This window comes from Epargyreus clarus, unplaced genomic scaffold (assembly GCF_041222505.1).
Source record: "Epargyreus clarus isolate Ecla_fem2 unplaced genomic scaffold, WU_Ecla_fem_2.2 ptg000016l, whole genome shotgun sequence".
Taxonomy (NCBI): Eukaryota; Metazoa; Arthropoda; class Insecta; order Lepidoptera; family Hesperiidae; genus Epargyreus; species Epargyreus clarus.
This window is the reverse complement of record NW_027332224.1, coordinates 6,805,268-6,825,968: the sequence shown is the minus strand read 5'-3', so window position 1 is coordinate 6,825,968 and position 20,701 is coordinate 6,805,268. Positions and strand designations below refer to the sequence as shown.

Here is a 20,701-nt window from a genome sequence, read left to right as displayed (position 1 = left end):
CAAAAATCAGCAACGTCCGTAACCTTTGCTCATACCTATCGTACCTCTGATTGGTTTGCACATCGCTCGCTTGACGCTGATTGGTTTGCACATCGACCGCTTGTCTCTGATTGGGTGATGCTGAGACTGATTGTACAACACTGGCTTCTAATTGCCTATTCGCTTGACTCTGATTGGTCGAATCTCGTTGCGCCAAATCGAGTCGTTGGTTGATTGGCTCATCGATAAATTGTCTGTGATTAGTTATCTGTCTTTGATTGATCGGTTCATCGATAAACTGACCCTGACAAACAAAATAACAAAATAAACCCAAAATTTTATCATCACTGATCTACAACTCACCAGTCGGTACGCACCTTGCGAACAACTGCTACAAAAATCAGCAACGTCCGTAACACAAAATCTAAAAAATGTTTACAACACCTACTCTAATAAAATAAAAATTGTTATTATTCCCTGAACTATCCACCACTTACCAGCCGGCACGGATTGACGTACGGATAGCCCTGGTGCACTGCTGTCGGGTACATCATATTCGCCGCTATAGACATCGGTCCTGTAGGAGAGAAAATTATTATAGAAATTATAGGTATTTTATATTATAGAAAAAGTGAGCATGCAGTCCACCTGATGGTGAGTCACAATTATAATATTGTGTGTGACATGTGTAGCAAACTTTATATAGAACAGGTGTGAAGGTGGTAGAACCCTTTGTGGCCCGACTCCGGCGGCACCACCGCCACACCTATTTCTGCCTCATAACAGCAGTGTTAGGCGCTGCTGTGTTCCGGTTTGAAGGGTGTGGTAAGGGAGACATACTTTTCCGAGGCGTTCCAGCTTAGTCCTCAGGTAGCGGCGCATCTATGACCGATCTCAGGTAGGAATATCTAATCCTATCTGGGATTGATTACGGATGTCCATGGGCGGCAGTAGCCACTAACCATCAGGTGGACTGCATGCTCGTCTGCTACTCCTATATTATAAAAAAAATCTAGTATCTTCAAAGCTGTGGCTGACTTTTTTACCACGCTTTTATTAACTTGACCTGTATGAATGTATGTAACGGAATCTTTGAATTCGAATTTAACCCACTTTGAACGGTCCGATAAATTTAAAATTTTGAACAATTATCAAGAACTAATGCCAATACACGATTTTATTAATTGTGTCCCGATCTCCTCATCAGGATCGTAAGAATTAACGATTTTCTTTGTGCGATTTTAACATGGTTTTTAGTTTTTAAACTATAATTATTTTTAGTAATAAAGTTCAGTAGTACAAGTTACTTACTGATATTAGGGTCCTGTACGGGCACCGGGGTCATCTTCTGTGCCATCATCGCTTGCATGTCCATCTCCGGAGGTTGGTAGGGCATCTGTGGTGGGGAAGTTATCTGGGGGAGACATAAAAATAACTATTTTTATAATTTTACAGTAAATTATTAGAAATAGTATTAGTAGTAGTAGAGACTAGTATTAGTAGTACCAAAAAAAGTGTAGTTTAGTATTTTTTATATTTTATTAAAAAATACAGGGTGAATGTTGGAACTGGTAAACCCAAAAGTAAACAGAACAGAGTACAGCTCAAAGATAGAATACATCCACACACATACACATATGCACGCACACAAACACATTAGCCCGGTAAATTTAGACATAAAAATAGTGATCAAATAACGAAAATTCCGCGAAAGTTAAATTACCATAGAGACGATGAGAGTAGAGAAAGATTATTCGGGGATATTTTGGCACTTTATTTGTAATGGCTAATCCAAAGTACCTATGGAAGTTGAGCTTTCCCGGAATTTTTATTATTTCAATTGTAAAAATTTACCGGACTACATACACACTAAGTCTCTCCAACACCACCTTTCAACAACAAATAAAACACAGCAGCGCTACTCACTGCTGTTATTAGGCAGAAATAACAGAATAACTAAGACTAATTCATTGCTTATTTTCTAAGAAAAGACGTAAATTTATGTGTGTGTGTGTGTGTGCGTGCGTACATGTATTTTTACGTTACATGCGTGTTTGTGTGAACACATACACGTGTTTGCTAGTGTATGTGTTCACACAAACACGCACGTGTTTGCTAGTATGTCTGTATGCGTGCGTATACGTTCTACATTTATGTTTATGTTTATTTTTTTTATTTGGGCTTTGTGTGTGTGTGTACATATACTCAGTTAATATGTGTTCTGTGTGTGTATACACACACACACACACGAACGTATATACACTAACAATACTAACCTCATCACTCCTGTACTGCACATATCCCTGCACATACGGCACCTGCTCCGTCTTCACCTCCTGCCTCTTCGGTTCGTACTGTCTTTGCTCATACCTATCATACCTCTGATTGGTTTGCACATCGCTCGCTTGACGCTGATTGGTTTGCACATCGACCGCTTGTCTCTGATTGGGTGATGCTGAGACTGATTGTACAACACTGGCTTCTAATTGCCTATTCGCTTGACTCTGATTGGTTGAGTCTCGTTGCGCCAAATCGAGTCGTTGGTTGATTGGCTCATCGATAAATTGTCTGTGATTAGTTATCTGTCTTTGATTGATCGGCTCATCGATAAACTGACGGTGATTGGTCAGAGCATCGAACTGATTGGTTTCGTATCTATAACCACCGTATCTTTGATTATTTTGCTCATATCTTTGATTGTATCGTGACCGCGACGGTGAGTATTGATTGATCAGCTGATTCTTGTCAGCTGGTTCCTGATTGGTTGGATTCTCGTACGCTGGCCTCTGATTGGTTGATTCTGGTTGGTTTTTGGTTATGGTTAGAGTGGAGTCGGCGCGCTTGGCTGGACTGTTCGGTATAGAGTTGGGTTTGGAACGCTGCGGTGATGGGACATTCTGGAATTCAAAATAAAACATTGACATGTATTACAAAATGGAAAACGTTTTACAAATTATGGAGAAAGAAGTTTAAGACCACAGTTCTCCATGCTGGCTTAGAGCTAGATTATAAGATTGCTAGATTTAATATAGAATAAGGAAAATCGGCCAAGTGTGAGGTGGGCTTACGTTAAAACCTCCGAATATGGTGATCGAATTTCATCTTTTTATTTTGTCCACCTATCACTGTCCCACTGCTGGGCACGTGCCCGTGACTGACCCGTGTCTCCTCTCAGAGTGAGACGGATTAGGCCATAGTTTTTAAAGCAAATTATGATTGATTTTTATAATATTTTAATATTATATGTACTTTTTTAATACCACATGAATTTCTTCTTATACCTTTATGACTATGATAGGTATAGTCCGCGCCAAATTGCTAGTCCACTCTGAAGTTTTTGCGAGCAGGTGTAGTCATACAATTTGCTATGGCAACGCGATTCATTTCTATATTCAGAGCAGACTAGCAGTTTTACGCGGACTATACTATAGTGTATATTCGATACTTATTATATATTTAAATATAATATATTTATAAATAACTAAATAAATATAACGTATTTACCTCAATAGGACATTTCGTGCATATCTCTTGGTCCGGACAGTCGCAGCAACACTTCTCCTCGAACTCTTCCGGTAGATAATCACATTCTGTGTAAAAAAAGTAATTATTATTAATATTTATAATTATAGAAGTAAACGAGCATGCAGTCCATCTGATGGTAAGTGGCTACTGCCGCCAATACACATCTGTAATCAATCCCAGATAGGATTAGATATTTCTACCTGAGGTCGGCCATAAATGCGCCGCTACCCCTGAGGACTAAGCTGGAACGCCTCGGAAGAGTCTGTCTCCCTTACCACACCCTTCAAACCGGAACACAGCAGCGCCTAACACTGCTGTTATTAGGCAGAAATAGGTGTGGCGGTGGTGCCGCCGGAGTCGAATCGCAAAGGGTTCTACCACCTTCATGAGGGGAATGGTGGTAGCATTTACGCAATTATTATTTTTATCAACCCATTTCCATTTGAATGGGTTGTTAGTGAACCGTATACCTCTATGCCAGCAGTATTGTAAAGTTAAAATTTAAAATGAAATTCACATACCGTTGTCTATGAAAGAGTGTTGTTTCTCCAGTCTCCGTCTGCGTTTCTCCGCATTTGCGTCCTGTTGATAATAACAAAATTTATATTTTAGTTGAATACAGTCGTTATTTTTATATACATGTATCATCATCAACCCATTTCTGTCCCACTGCTGGGCACGGGTCTCCTCTCAGAATGAGAAGGATTAGGCCATAGTCCACCGCGCTGGACAAGTGCGTATTGGTAGACTTTACATACATTTGAGATTTTTTTTTTATAAATCTCTCAGGTATGACAGTTTTCCACACAATGTTTTCCTTTACCGTTTGAGCAAGTGACAATTAATTTCTAATACGCACATAACATTGAAAAAATCAACCAACAAACAACTTTCCTCTTAAAATCTCATACAGTTGAAACCACAACCAACCTGATGTCCATTCTGGAGGTAGACCGCTTCATCCTGTATGATGGGCGGGTTCGCTGGATCAAAGTGGTACAGGGTACCGTCCGGGTGCGTCAGTGGCCTCCCAGTCTGCAAGTGGGAGGTTTTATTATTTGTATTATTATAAAAAACGATTTGTAACTGGAATAGGCCGCTACAAAATGTAAGAGGAATAACAATTCAATATTTTTTTAATTCTTTGATAGTGACGTCACTATCCATTAGTATCTTGCCTTGATTACTGCGCATTCGACGCACTAGTATCTGGTTGCTAGTGTACCTCTTCGTGACGTCACCACATACTCTACCGCGCGCGCCCCTGCCAGTGACGTCACCACCGACGCGCCACCGACGCCGTTTCCGTGACGTCAGACAGCACGAATCTCGCAACAGGCTACCCAGCGCACGTGACGTTACGCCGCGCTATCACCGCGTCTGCTACCGTCACAACGGATACCTCCGTCCCGCAGCGCTAGTGACGTCACGCAGCGCACACTTCGCACGTCGCGCACGCCACGCGAGGACCACGTTAGCTACCGTCGCTAGTGACGTCACAGAGAATACCACCGCTACGCAGCGCGCGCGTCGCACGCAGCTCGAGGACCGCGTTTGTTACTATTGGTCGTGACGTCATACAGCGCGCACGTCGCAAGTAGCGCACGCCGCGCGAGGACCGCGCTTGCTAGTATCGCCGGTGACGTCACGGCGCGCACTGCGTGACGTCATCACCTGCGGGTGTATGACGAGCGCGCCGCGCGGCACGGCGGCCAGCTCGCTGACGGCGAACACCACGCCGCGCGCCGGGGGGTCGCCGGTGACGTCACAGCGCGCGTCGCCGGGGGCCGCGTCCCCCTCCACGGGGGCGGTGGGGGTCGTGCTCGGCGCCGTGCTGTCGGGGCTCGGACAACCTGGAGAGATAACAGATTAGGGGTATACTCCGCGTCAAACTAATAGTCCGCTCTAAAGTTGTTGCGCACAACTACAAGCATACAGGGTGAATTTTTCAAATAGGCCTTCAGGGCCAAATCCCAAACTATAGGGATAAGCGAAAAATGCTGAAAGGAGTTACGAGGCCGATTTTGATAAAAACTAAAACTGCATCATTATTTTTTTAACATATATTTTTCCTTAGCCGGGAATCGAACGAGTTCGTTTTGAAAAAAAAATACACCTATATTATTCCACTATCTGATAGTGTCGCTTATAAGGATCAAATTCCTGGAAGTAATGATAAATGACAAACTAACTAACTAACAACAAGGATCGTGTTCATGGCGAAAATTTCACATATTATATTCGCATGCTTAGTTAATAAAACAGACTCCAAAATAGTCAATGAAAAAAAATATAATCATGGTTTAAGATTTTTTTTCATCAATGCTAAGGAGGGGTACCCGACCCCCTAAGCCCCCCTTATATATACGCCCACGATAACGAATATGACTACATTTTTTCACGAATCAAGCCTACTTCACATTTACAGACAACGTAAATAAGTCACAGGAGATATGATAATTATCATATATAAAATATTTTCTAAATATTCAGTGTAATAATACATACCAGTCGGCGATGGCGTTACAGAGTCAGTGCTTCTCAAGCTGAGCGTCTTGTATCCGGAGCTGGACGGCGACAACCGCCAACTGCTCGAAGCCAGATCACCTACAGACAATGTTAAATATTACAAAAGGGAATTTTCAAGTAGTAGACAAGCATGCCGTCTACCTAAGGGCCACTACTAAAAACTAAAAAACTAAAATGCTTTCTACACTCACAGCCCCACACTAGGATTCCCTGTATCCTGGGTGCTATGAACACACACAGAGACAAATACACAAACACCCAGACTCGGAAACAAAAATCTAAATTCATCATTTAGAAATCTGTCTGGCAGGGGATCGAACCCGGGACCCATCAGACCGGCCTGGTGACCGTTCCGCCACGCGGGACAACCGTCACAACCGTCCATGAACTTCCATGATCTTTAAGAACTATGGTAGAACCCTTAGTGGTTCGACGCCGACGATACTGCCTCATAAGAGCGGTGTTAAGCGCTGTTGTATTCTGCTTTGATGGGTATCTTAAGGGAGAAGTACATATGCGAGACTTTCCAACTTAATCCTCAGTAGAGCAACGCATCTGTTGCTAACTTCACGTAGAAATCTAATATGATCTGGGGTTGATTACAGATGTCCATGAGCGGCAGTAGCCACTTACCATATTCCGCGTAAATCTGCTAGTCCGCTCTGAACATAGAAATGAATCGCGTCGCCATAGCACATTGTATGACTACACCTGCTCGCAACAACTTCGGAGCGGACTAGCATTAGACTACATTAATACATAAATATGACTGTAGAAGTGTGTAGGATATACGATAGACATAAGAATATATAGTATCAGAGTGGAGGGTAGTTTGAAAGGTAACAGTGCTCACCCTGTCGACTCAGAAGTCGAGGTTGCGGTGGTTCAGCCCCGTAGCCGTCGAGGCTGTGGCTCTTGGCCAGCGGGTCGCGGGCGCCACTTTCAGGAGCCCCGCGGGACTCCAAGGATTGTACCTGTAACATACAAACAAGAAATAGTTTAACACACAAACAAAATATTGTTCAACATATAAACAAAATAGGCACAAACACACAAACAAAATATTGTTCAACATATGTTCAACATAAACAAAAAAATATCGAAATACAAACACAATTTTGTTAAACATACATGCAAAACTTACAGAATTTGCTCACATTTACATTCACACGATGTAAAATCAAGGCGCACAGAAAATTAAGTAAAATGGACTCGCATTAACATTCACATGATAATTCAAAATATATAGGATGAAAATTTAATATACGGACAAGATTTAGGCATCTTATTCACATTGACATAAACACAAAATATACTTCAACATAATCGCAAAATGTACTCCAACATACACTCACTATTTCTTTTAACGTACACACAAAAATAGCTCAAGACATGAACAAAATTAAGTATAACATAACATAATTATAAAACGTCGTCAAGCATAACTTTAAACTAACGCCATTATAAAAATTAAGTTGATATAATTATGCAAAAATCATTTTTCAACATAAGCATAAAACTACTAATAATTACTACAAAATGATTCATAAAATACGTGCAAAAATTGTTTCAATACTCACATAAAACTCTGTTCAACATTCATACAAAATTTACTTAAATAAACGCAAGATTACTTTACCACATTCCCAGACTTTACCACATTAATTAATTTAGCTCATTCCTTAACAATCGCACAAAGATAGCTCAGTTTCCACACACCAACATAAAAACAAAATTTATTTCAACATATGCACAAAAATCACATCGAGTAACACACAAACATTCAACATATTATCAGTAAAATAAAAATATGTGAGAAATACCTTAATGACATTTTAATATATAACGGCTACTTATGATACGCGATTTTTCATTTTTTTGCCAATATTTCAAATCAATGGGCATGATGACAGTATAAAAAAACGGAGAATAAATGATTTACTTAAAATCAATACTTTGAAAGCATTCTCAAAAATAGCCCAGTTTTAATAAAAACTTTAAGATTAATTATATTTTCAATAAAGTAAAAGTATAAAATAATGCAGTCGGCCATCTTGTCTAAAACGCTAATCGGGGCGAAATGACGTCATTTTTTTGGCGTGTCACCGTATTGCTTGAACTTTTCTATGGGATATTGAAGCGTTACGTCACTCTCGGACGCCATGACACCCGTGAGCGTTTTCGCGCTTATTTCAAAATTTGTTTTAAAAATACTAATATTTCCGTTAATGCTGAATTGATTGTCGAAATAATTCGATTTTTGGAATCAGTAGACATGTACCTACATTATAGAAGGGGAGTTCAAAATTTGTCATCATGCCCATTGCATCACATGACATGTAGCCAGCCGCATATCGTGACTACCCGTTACATATTAATGTCTCAATCCCTTCATAATATTAGTCTAAAATCATACCTTGATCAGTTTATTCCTTCCTGGTTCGGGAGTGAGTAGTTTAATGGGCCCAGTGGTCAACCACGGCCACTCTGTCTCCTGACTACCGTTGTCCTGTCGATTATGGCATTTGTAGTTTTCGTTTATAAAAAGAACACAAAATAAAAAATACCTACTTCAAAAAAAAAAACAAAAATATCGCTTTAAACCGATACGATACGGGCCTATAAAAATATTCTATAGTCCGATTCATAATTAGGTGTCCAAAATGTTAAAAAAGGTGTTGACCTATCAAGAAAATACGTTTCAAATGGTAGTTTCTTTTTTTGACGATATTAAAGTAATACAACGATAATATAATAATAATGTAAATAAATTTATATCAATTCACATTTTTAAATTTTTATATTACTTCAATTTCATTCGAAACAGTTATAAAAATAAAAACAAGATTTATGATAGAAAATTAAAATGTGACTGTGATGTGTGATTGTGTAACACAATCGGGATCCAAAATATTTTTTGTGCCGCCATTTTTAAGTTTCGTAGCTGATGTTTTTCATTTTCTTGACCGTAGTCGAACTCGAATGTTGTTTCGTTTTCATACTGCGTTTTTTAAATTTTGTGAAGTTGTGGGCTTGTCCCTCCATAAGAACATCTGTGCCGGTTGGCCCTCGGGTCTGATTTTAACCCTAAGGAACATTTCTTTGATGTCCGCTGTGACGGCGATTCTTTCTCCCTCAAAGTTTATATATTTTGGTGAGTTTGTTAAAGTTATTGCTTCTGGTTATTTTGTTAAGGTTTACAGTACCTGTAATCGTATTTTGACATTGACATTTTGACATGACTTTGTTTACATTTTGGACACCTAATTATGAATCAGACTATATGTATGTAGGTATTCGTTAATAAATTTGAAAATAATATATGTATATAATCTCCTAATAATAATAGGTTATATTTTTTTAAGTAAAACTTTTTGATATTAAGAAAAGTTACTCAGATTTGTCTCTCCTGAATAGTTGGGATATTAGATATACCGTATACGCCCCTATAGTTTGAAATCGGCGATATTTTTGTAATTGACAATATAAAAATAATATGAAATAAATTATGAAAAGTCATATAAATTGGTATAGTCCGCGCCAAACTGCAAGTCCCCTCTTAAGTTTTCGCGAGCAGGTGTAGTCATACAATTTGTTATGGCGACGCGATTCATTTCTATATTCAGAGCGGACTAGCAGTTTTACGCGGATTATACCTATAAAATAGTCTTAAAGTAAATTCAAAAACGAAGTTAATGAATAAAATATGATCAATTTTGTATAAAAAATATATAGTCATAATGTTATAACGTTATTATGTGTGTGAAAGGAGAAAATATTCTAACTCCCTTTTTGTAAATCGAAAAGGTTCTACAAAGAATATTTTCTCAATATTTACAAAATGATAACAAAAATGTATGTAGAACATAAAAGTTAATAAAACGTACAAAAGGATTAAACAAAATAAAGTAGGGTTATTATGGATGTGGGAATAAAAAGGGGGAAAGGAGGGAATAACAGGAATTTAATAGTGAGAATTCACCGCGTCCACGGAAGAAACACGGTTGTTATAAGTGGATAGCAGTACCCTTAGTATAGTCCGCGTAAAACTGCTAGTCCGCTCTGAATATAAAATTGAATCGTGTCGCCATAGCAAATTGTATGAATACACCTGCTCGCAACAACTTCAGAGCAGACTAGCAGTTTGACGCGGACTATACGAGTTTGGTCAAAAATGGTCACCGTTTTTGTTTCCACTCACACAGCATCCCCGTGGACCGTATCGGAACTAAAATTCCGTAGAAGTTTCAGAAACTAAACAATAACGAATTAAATTTAAAATGTTAAAATAAATACATTATATTCGTAAAATTAAAATTCGTAAAATTCTTTTTTTTAACTCATAAGAAAATGTTACTTCCGATACGGTCCACGGCGGCGCTGTATGACCGAAAACGTAAACGGTTACAGCTTTCGAGCAAACGTAAAAACTCGTACTAATGGTACAGTCGTTGAACCTCGTTGGTGGTCTTATGGGGCATTTGAACTTTGGGATGGAGTATATTGCAAATCTCCTGCAGTTGTGAGGACAAAATGTCACCTCATATGTCAAAATCTATTAAGTCGTTTGGGCTGCAGAGCGTTCCAAAGAATGTCATAAATACGCACGAAAAACATTACCTTCCACTAACGGGAAAAAAGGGATCGTATTTGGAATAAGAGCTTTTCCAGTCACGCAGGTGTTGCATTTTACATGCTTGTTGCATTCATGACAGGAAAAGTATGCATGGTAGGAAAATTATATATGATTAACATGATTACATGATTAGTAAAAAATACACTACAATATGTCTCATTTAGTATATAACATAATATATTGTAACATTTAGTATGTAACATAATATTAAATATTACAAATAATTTCAATTTAATGAGTGTTTGTTACTTTTAAATTCCACCCACTTTCAGTAAAATATTTATTTATTTATTTATGTACACAAAAATACAATACTACTACTAGACTATCTGTGTTTTCTCTACGCCTTATATTATTTTAGATTTATAATTTTGTTCTATAATAAAGTTTTATAAGAGAAATAATAAGGATCTTAAACCTCAAACCTTTAAAAAAATAATTATTAATATACCCATGCGGATTAAAACCTGCGTGACAGGAAAGCGGCTGTATATATTCGGCGAGGAATTAACTTTAAAACCTGCGTGACAAGAAAGCGGCCCTATACATTCGACGAGGGGGCGGATTAATAGGATTATTGGGAAACATAAAAAGCAAACGCACACAAAACACAAACCCAAACCAAAAACACACAAAAAAAAACCGCAAAAAAAACAAAAAAGGGGGAGGGGGGGTGATATAATCATATAAGACTAACTGTGCTAAATATACGCCTGCGTACTCGCTCATAGTCTCGCTCGCGCTGCTCCAGGGACCGTGACGTCACGCCGCCCGCCGCGCCGCCCTCCGCGCCGCCCGCCGCGCGGCGCAGGATCGACCTGGGGGGAGGGTTGCTGTGAGATCGGTGGGGAATGTTGCGTTGACATTGGAGAGGAATGTTGCTTTGAGTTATTTAGAGACTGAAAGGAATGTTGCTTTGATACTGGAGGGGAATATTGTTTTAGAGAGTAGAGGGGAATGTTGCTTTGACAGTCATATACAGACTGGTGGGGAATGTTGCTTTGATACTGGAGGGGAATATTGTTTTCGAGAGTAGAGGGGAATGTTGTTTGAGATTGGAGTGTTGCTGTGAGAGACTGGAGGAGAATGTTGCTCAACGCAACGTTGGAGAGGAATGTTGCTTTGAGACCGTAGGGGAATGTTGTTTTGAGATTGTAGGGGAATGTTGTTTTGGGACTGGAGGGGAATGTTGTGGACTGTAGGGGAATTTTGCTTTGAGACTGCAGGGGAATGTTGTTTGAAAGTTAGTTACATACTGGAGGGGAATATTGTTTTAAGAATTATTTAGAGACCGGAGGGGAATATTGTTTTGAGAGTAGGGGGAATGTTGCTATGAGACTGGAAGGGAATGTTGTAGACTGGAGGGAATGTTGCTTTCTGACCAGAGGGGAATGCCATTTAAAGCTGGAGGGAAATTTTATACAGAGAGTGGAGGGGAATGTTTTTTTTCATTATGTTTTTTCAGTTATGCAAGTTTCCTCATGATGTTTTTCTCCACCGTTTAAGCAAGTGATAATTAAATGCGCGCACATAACTTCGAATTTGATGAAGACGATTTAAAAAAAAAACAATAAAAAAAAAAGAATATTATTTTATTGTTGTATATTTTAAACCATCTTCCGGTGTTTATGTCGTAAATAGTACATTACGATACGCGTGGCCAAAGTAGCCTATTTTTGCACGGCGTGAAGTTAGCGCCCGAGCGCAGCGAGGGTGCTAAGCGCCGTGCAGATAATAGGCTACTTATGTCACAAGTATCGTATACTATTTTATAGCTCGTGTGACATAAACCCGCTTATACTTGTGAAGAAATATGAAAAAATATGATAATTATTTTGAAACTTATAAATGATTGAAATTAAAAATTATGAACTAAAAAAGCAATAAAAATGTGACACAAACAAAACCATTGAAATTTAGAAAGTTTAGTAATTATTCTGCTCTTGTGATAAAGACAAATCTAACACCACACGTACGTCGAAATCTATCAAGCCATTTAGGCTACATACAGGCATCTAGACCAATGACTTATAATGGGAACTCCACCTAAACGTATTAAAGAAACATATGATAAGCAATCACATAATGTACTAATACATAACTAATACTAGTGATACAGTAGAAAATCGATTATCCGGACCTCAGTTATAAATATTCACGATTATTCGGATTGTGAAACGTGAACAAATAACTTTCTAATAACCCTTACAGATCAGCCATATTTTGTGTGACATGTGCATTTAAATTCCGGAAAGTCGCCAAATCGCAACAAAATAGTTACTATAAAAAACAAAAACCCGATTGCTAAAAATATAACCTATGTTATCGCCACAATTAAGACGAATCCAACGACACATCATGTATCAAAATTAATGAAGTCGTTCGAGTTTGCCAAAGAATGAAAAATACATATGTAACAAACATATAGTCGAAAAACATCACCTTCCTAAATCGGTTTAAATAGCTTTTCTTCATAAACTGAATTATCCAAATTTTCGATAATCCGAATGCCACAAATACTACAACAAATAGGTCGCTTAGTCGAGATTCTACTGGAGTAGTATTATGGCTAATTTTGATAACGATTCCTAATTTAAATATCTCCTACTATGGTGTGTAGCGAAAATACACAGTCAAAACAAACAATAAAACTCGATAAAGCCCAACAGTTAGTCTTATAGTGATGCTATTGCTTAGTATATACACACTAGTGATACAGTAGAAAATCGATTATCCGGACCTTAGTTATAAATATTCGCGATTGTTCGGATTGTGAAACGTGAACAAGTAACTTTGTAATAACCCTTACAGATCAGCCATATTTTGTGTGACTTGTGCATTTAAATTCCGGAAAGTCGCCAAATCGCAACAAAATAGTTACTATAAAAAACAAAAACCCGATTGCTAAAAATATAACCTATATTATCGCCACAATTTAGACGAATTCAGCGACACATCATGTATCAAAATTAATGAAGTCGTTTGAGTTTGCCAAAGAATGAAAAATACATACGTAACAAACATATAGTCGAAAAATATCACCTTCCTAAATCGGTTTAAATAGCTTTTCTTCATAAACTCAATTATCCAAATTTTCGATAATCCGAATGCCACAAATACGACAACAAATAGGTCGCTTAGTCGAGATTCTACTGGAGTAGTATTATGGCTAATTTTGATAACGATTCCTAATTTAAATATCTCCTACTATGGTGTGTAGCGAAAATAAAACAAACAATAAAATTCGATAAAGCCCAATAGTTAGTCTTATAGTGATGCTATTGCTTAGTATGTACACAATGGCAAAAACATTTATAAATACGTCCAAAATAAAATATTAAAATAATTATAGCTTTAAACAAAATACTCATTACTCACTTTTAATTTTTAAATGGCATTTAAAAGTATGAAACGTTCATAGGTACGTTTATTTTTTTCAACTGTGAGGGTAGTGTATTAATATTTGTACGGTGTAAAAATCGGCTACTTTGGACACAGAAATGCGTGGCTAAAATGCGGGTTTAGGTCACAGAGTGCTATAAAGAACTTTACTTATTACGGTATAAATATCCTAGGTTTAGCTACTACTAAGTTTAGCTACTAGCAACTTTATGCTTATCTAGTCTTTATTATTCTTTGCTATACCAGTAATCGAAAGTAGTCGCTATTATGAAACAACATAGTGAAAAGCATGTTTTCTTCGCATACAAATAAAAATATTTCCTTCGACAATAGAATCGACGATAGAACTCAGATTTTTGGGTTAAAATCAAGAGTAGGTCCGGTCTTATATGGTTACACATTAGGTTCAAGGAAATATTCCACATGTATTTGAAAACAATTACATAGTTCGTTGCGAATAGTAAATAGTGTTTTACTGCGGTTGCTTATAATTTGCCTGACTTGCCGAAAAATGTAGTTAATGAAGGTATAAAGATGACAATTATCTTTGTGAAACATATCCATTTGAATCAACTGGACGCTGTACTCTAGACCTGGATAAATGTCCCACTCGAGATGGCTACTTCTGTTAATATAACAGCAACTCATCACTAATGCCAAACTGAGATTTTACATTGACTATATATTATATTACTAGTTTTTGCCCGCGGCTTCGCCCGCGTTTAAAAGAAAATAACATAACATACTAACATACATAAAACTGAAAATTCGTACCTTCAACTTTGCTAAAGATCATCACTTGATCAAATGCATAGTTTACGATTCAATACTTACTAATATCGATTGAAATAATCGATGTTTTAGGTCCAAAAGATCGATTCTCCGATTAATCGATCTTAGATCGCCATTTCTAGTTCCCGTGGGATTTCCGGGATAAAAACTATCCTATGTCCTTTCTCGGGTCTCAGACTATCTTTATACAAAATTTCATTAAAATCGGTTCAGTGGTTTGGGCGTGAAGAAGAGACAACCAGACAGACAGACAAACAGACAGACAGAGTTACTTTCGGATTTATAATATTAGTAAGGATTAGTAAGGATACGTCGTTAAAATATACGCCCGATTTTATTTCTTATCAAGAGAAAGACTTCTTCTTTTAACTTTGGATTTTTACTGAAAAAGCTGAGTTCTGTTATTGATTACTCTATGGAAAGAAATTCTTTTTCTGTGCATTATTTGTACATTTTCTAGGAGCCGAAGTAGAACCATATAACATTGTATATACTCTCGATTTTACACAAAAATCCTAGTTCTCTCGTGGATTCAATGGACTATAGGAATAATTACCCGCGTGGCGGAGCGGTCACCGTGCCGGTCTGACGCCCAGAGGGTCCCGGGTTCGATCCCCGGCCAGACAGATTTCTAAATGATGAATTTAGATTTCTGTTTCTGGGTCTGGGTGTTTGTGTATTTGTCTCTGTGTGTGTCCATAGCACCCACGATACAGGGAATCCTAGTGTGGGGCTGTGAGTGTAGAAAGCGAAATTTTGTGACAACATTTTTGTCAGCACATTGTATGATGATAATGACTACATTGGGGAGTTAGGGCTCGAACACAAAACTGCGATGCAACGCGATGCGAATTCGCAACGCAGGAAATTGCGATGCGAATTGCTACGATGCGATATCGTGCGGCGTAGCGTCTCTCAGGGTGACCAACAACAACAACCACTGTGCGATGCGAATCAATTCGCAAGTTCTTGCGATGCGTCGAGGGAGCTCGCAGATTTTTGCGATGCGACGTTGCATCGCAGTTTTGTGTACGAACCCTTAGTATTGCGAAGAACAATAAAAACGGGATAAAATTATAGTCATACTAAGCGCAGGATATTAAAATGGCAAAGAATCAACTTCTCTGCTAGATAATATTACATCGAAATAATTGCATGTCTCGAACGCCAGGTCAAAAAATGGCCGGTTCTTCAACATATTAATACGCTTTTATTAGCTTCAGACGTATGTATGTTGGTATGTTAGTATGTAACGGAATCTTTGAACATGATTTTAACCCCCTTCAAAACGTCGGATTAACTCGAAATCTGGCATACTTATTAAGTACCGATGACAATTCAATATTTTAAACATTCTGACCCGTTATCCTTACTAGGATAATCAGGATCAGCGATTTTTGTTTTCCCGAGACCCGGAAGGTCTGCGTTAAGACCAATAAAGGAATCTACCAGTCGCGCCGATCACCTAACCTAACCTAACCTGACCTGACCTGACCTGACTTTTTTACAATAAAAAATATTTTTATCTTATTTACACTATTCTTAATTCAAATTTTAAAAAAAATATTTTCTATTTTTTAGTTGGATTTTCTATAAAAAGTGTATTTTTTAGTTTTTTTAAACTATTATTTATTTTTAACAAGGATCTTCAACTCATGCTATGGCTTAAGAACTATGATTTTGTTTATATGATATTTTCCTGTCACCATAGATTAGTAAAGATTACTCACTCCTAACAAGCAAATGTACCCAGTTTTGAGAATTGAAATAGTTGCGTAAAAAAGTTTTGCCACGTCTCCGTGCTAAAATGTCCCTAAAATATTTGGAATAATTATTTATTTATTACGTAAATTACGCAGTATTAGATATTTATTCGTAAATTTTCCCTAGAAATGTTTTTATTTGTCAAGAATTCAAAAAAAGAACTTACTAAAATAAGCCATTTGTGGCTTCATTCAATTTGAAGGCGGCGAAGTATCTTTTCTAATCTATGCCTGTCACATGCAATCCACATAAAGATGTAACAGGTAACAGCAGCCTCACAAAGTGTAACTACGACGAAGTTACAATATCGAGCAAAAATACCAAATCTTGGACACAAAAATAAATTTCAAAGTAAATAAAGTATTTGGTAATAATTATAAGCTCTATATTCTTTTTATCGTATCATCGTCTTTTTCTATTAATTTTACTACAAAACCACGCCTTAAACGTGTTTTTGATGTGAAACATCTATAGCCGCACGTAAAACCGATTTCTGGCGTGGCGACGCATGCCGCTATACGATGGTATATATATATACAGTCTATATGCAGTAGTGTGTACGGTGTGGCGACGCGTCTCACGCTATACGATGGTATATATATACAGTCTATATGCAGTAGTGTGTACGGTGTGGCGACGCGTCGCCATGCGCAATCGAATTCAATAAATACTCATCGTTATTTGGAAAAAAATCGTAATATTTTATTTTATCATTATGACATATTTAGTTCCTATCACAATATGTTCTTTTCTGCATATTACTTTTACAAAATAATGTCGATGTTTCACATCTGCCAGGCCCCGTGACGGCTCACATTTTTTTTAATTATTCTAGGTGTCTGTTAAAATGGAAAATTTATAAAACTTCAAGGCTCGGTAGAGCCCTCAAGATGACATGCAATTGTATTATTTTTTACTTTATCCGTAATCTGTGTAAAATTACGCAACTTTTGATGCCTCTGCTCATAGTCAAGCTCAAAAAAAAAAAACAAGGACGGGACACCCTAGTGAACAGCCCTTATCACTTAGGGGTAGGAAAAATAGATAGTAGCCGATTCTCAGATCTACTGAATATGCATATAAAATTTGGTGAAAATCGGTAAAGCCGTTTCGGAGGAGTACGGTAACTAACATTGTGACACGAGAATTTTATATATAAGATTAGGTATACATGTCAAAGATTCGTCATTCTATTGAGTTTTTCTTAAATAATGATTTGTATTAACTTTAAACTTTCAGGGAGCTTTATATTACAGTTTTCAACGGATCACTGTACATCCCGTATGGTCTAGTGGCTAGGATACCTGGCTTTCACCCAGGAGGCTCGGGTTCGATTCCCGGTACGGGAATGCACGTAGAGTGATTTTATTTATGATTTTTAATATTTTTGTGAATTAAAAATAATTTAATATATTTTTCATATATTTATTAAAAAGTTTTTTTTTTTTCAAATATTTACAATTTCTTTCTCAAGGACTGTGTTGAACAAGCGCCATAATGATAAATGATTTATAACTGATTGATGATGATTTTTATATTAATTTATAACTAATAGTGTCATTTTTTTTCTATCACAGATCGAAATTACACATTTTCTAGAAAATACTAACCGTGATTTTTTGTTTGATAGGCAAATTATATAAGTATTTTATCATAATATTTTATTTTATCGTAATATTTTATTTTATCATTATGACATATTTAGTTCCTATCACAATATGTTCTTTTCTGCATATTACTTTTACAAAATAATGTCGATGTTTCACATCTGCCAGGCGTCCCGTGACGGCTCACATTTTTTTTTTTAAACTGAATCATTTTTGAGAATCCTTTCAATATATTGTGTTTTCTTAAATCATTTATTCTTTGATTTTTAATACTGTCATCATGTCAATTATAACAGAAAGGTTCGGCGTTTAATCTTCAGTCAAATATCCACGTAAATAAACATTAACGATAATCACCTGTAATTAATAATCAAACGATCCATTGCTTTGCAAAGATTGATATTTATCAATTTCTTCCGTTTTTTATAAAACATTTTTTTTGTGTCTTGATTTTTTTCAAAATAGTTATGTTTATAGAAATAAGTAATTTAATTTTTATTTGTTTTAGATAATAGTCTATGGTTTTATTATCTGTGTATGTATGTTAGTATATGTATCTATATGTATGTATATGTTACTATATGTTAGTATATGTATGTATATGTATGTATATGTATGTAGTGTATGTATGTTAGTATAGTTAGGTATACAGGGTGAATTTTTCAAATGGGCCTTCAGGGCCAAATCCCAAACTATAAGGATTAGCGAAAATGCTGAAAGGTGTTACGAGGCCGATTTTGATAAAAACTAAAAGTACATAATTACTTTTTTAAAATATCTTTTCCCTAGCCGGGAATCGAACGAGTTAATTAAAAAAATGCATCTCTATATTATTTTACTATCTGATAGTGTTGCTTATAAGGATTAAATTCTGGGAACATTTTCTGATCTGGGAAGACCTGAGAAGATCAAATTCTGGAAGATCTAAAATTTTGAAAAATCAAAAACAGATGCAAATACACGATTTAACTAATTGTATCCCATTCATCTCATCAGGATCGTCAGGAATCAGGATTAACGATTTTCCTTGTGCGATTTTAGTGTGGTTTTTAGTTTTTAACCTATAATTCATTAAAAGTTTGTCTGTATGTTCTTTACAGAATCGTAATTTGCATGAGCTTGCATGAGGCCAAGAGCTCGTAGGCTCTTGGTTTCCGAGTTGATGCGAGCAATTTACGACAGATGGCGCCACTGTCATTCCAAAGACGATACACATTTTCAATTATATGTATGTCATATTATTTTTTTAAGCGCAGACGAAGCCGCGGGCACTACTAGTATAATATATAGAAAATATTTACTTGGCACAGGGTTCGTCCGGTTTCCGCGGTGGAGACTTGGGGAAGGTGACGGTGCACCACTGCCTGAAGCTGGTGCACGGTATGCGACCACCGTTTGTACCTGCAACAATTGTACTGCGTTAAATATAGTTCATATTTAGCACCACCGTCACACCTTTCTGCCTCATAACACCAGTGTTGAGCGCTGCTGTGTTCTAGTTTGAAGGGTGTGGTAAGGGAGACATACTTATCCGAGGCGTTCCAGCTTAGTCCTCAGGGGTAGCGGCGCACCTGTGGCCTGCTGCACACAACACTGCTGTTATTACAGAAATAGGTGTGGCGGTGCTGCCGTCGAAGTCGAACCACAGAGGGTTCTGCCACCTTCGAAGCTGGTCAGTCAGTAACTTTTCTTTTCACGCAGAACTGCTTCACGCTAGAAATAGGACCTCCTGTGTCGGTTTCTGGTTCTACCCTGATAGAATCCGCGCCAAACTGCTAGTCCGCTCCGAATATAGAAACGAGTCGCGTCGCAACAACAAATTATAGATATTAGCGGGACGAAGACAGGCCCCCCGGCACCTCCCGCTGCTCTCGCCCGCGGGCTCTATCAACTTCAGAGCGGACTAGAAGTTTGGCGCGGGCCATACTCACCGCTTTTGGAGACGAGCACGGAGTCCCGGTTCGCCACGTCCAGGCGGTGTGCCAGCTGGAACAGCGTCGCGCAGCGGTGCACCAGCATCCGCCCGTATGACGTCATCACCGGGAACCGCACTATGCTCCTCCTGGAATGTTAATTATGAAGGGAGTGAAGCTTAGTATGCATGTATGCATCAGAAACCACAATTTGATCTAGCATGTGTTTGTTCGGATTTCACAGGGTGATGATTTTTTCAAATGGGCTTTCAGGGCCAAATCTGAAACTATAAGGATTATAGTTTGAGATTTGACCCTGAAGGCCCATTTGAAAAATTCACCCTATATAACTGTGTAAGTATGTCGCAGTATATTTATATTTAAGTCAAATTTATTAATTGTTATTAAAAACATAATTAAAATTTAACATTTTAATTATGTATTATAAATCCACAACCATGTATGTATATCGCGGAACTGTATAAATTATTAAAGTTAAAATTAATTAATTACAAATCCACAACTACATATCTATGTAACGGTACTATATAAAT

General features: G+C 37.4%; 1 protein-coding gene and 1 non-coding gene across 2 annotated transcripts in view; one reads left to right on the top strand and one right to left on the bottom strand.

Moving 5' to 3' along the window:
* enc (R3H domain containing protein encore) overlaps positions 1 to 20,701 on the bottom strand; it is a 71,663-nt gene that overhangs the window by 13,034 nt on the left and 37,928 nt on the right. The window contains exons 10-22 of the mRNA XM_073081700.1: positions 20,166 to 20,296; positions 19,536 to 19,635; positions 11,367 to 11,487; positions 8,450 to 8,542; positions 6,887 to 7,007; positions 6,013 to 6,111; positions 5,179 to 5,357; positions 4,435 to 4,539; positions 4,026 to 4,086; positions 3,484 to 3,569; positions 2,256 to 2,876; positions 1,291 to 1,393; positions 477 to 556 (exon numbers count right to left, since the gene is read on the bottom strand). Of these exons, the coding sequence (XP_072937801.1) occupies positions 477 to 556; positions 1,291 to 1,393; positions 2,256 to 2,876; positions 3,484 to 3,569; positions 4,026 to 4,086; positions 4,435 to 4,539; positions 5,179 to 5,357; positions 6,013 to 6,111; positions 6,887 to 7,007; positions 8,450 to 8,542; positions 11,367 to 11,487; positions 19,536 to 19,635; positions 20,166 to 20,296 (1,900 nt within the window). The remainder of the gene's footprint in view (positions 1 to 476; positions 557 to 1,290; positions 1,394 to 2,255; positions 2,877 to 3,483; positions 3,570 to 4,025; positions 4,087 to 4,434; positions 4,540 to 5,178; positions 5,358 to 6,012; positions 6,112 to 6,886; positions 7,008 to 8,449; positions 8,543 to 11,366; positions 11,488 to 19,535; positions 19,636 to 20,165; positions 20,297 to 20,701) is intronic.
* Positions 17,905 to 17,976, top strand: TRNAE-UUC (transfer RNA glutamic acid (anticodon UUC)). Its single transcript has one exon. It is a non-coding gene; the product is annotated as a tRNA-Glu (tRNA).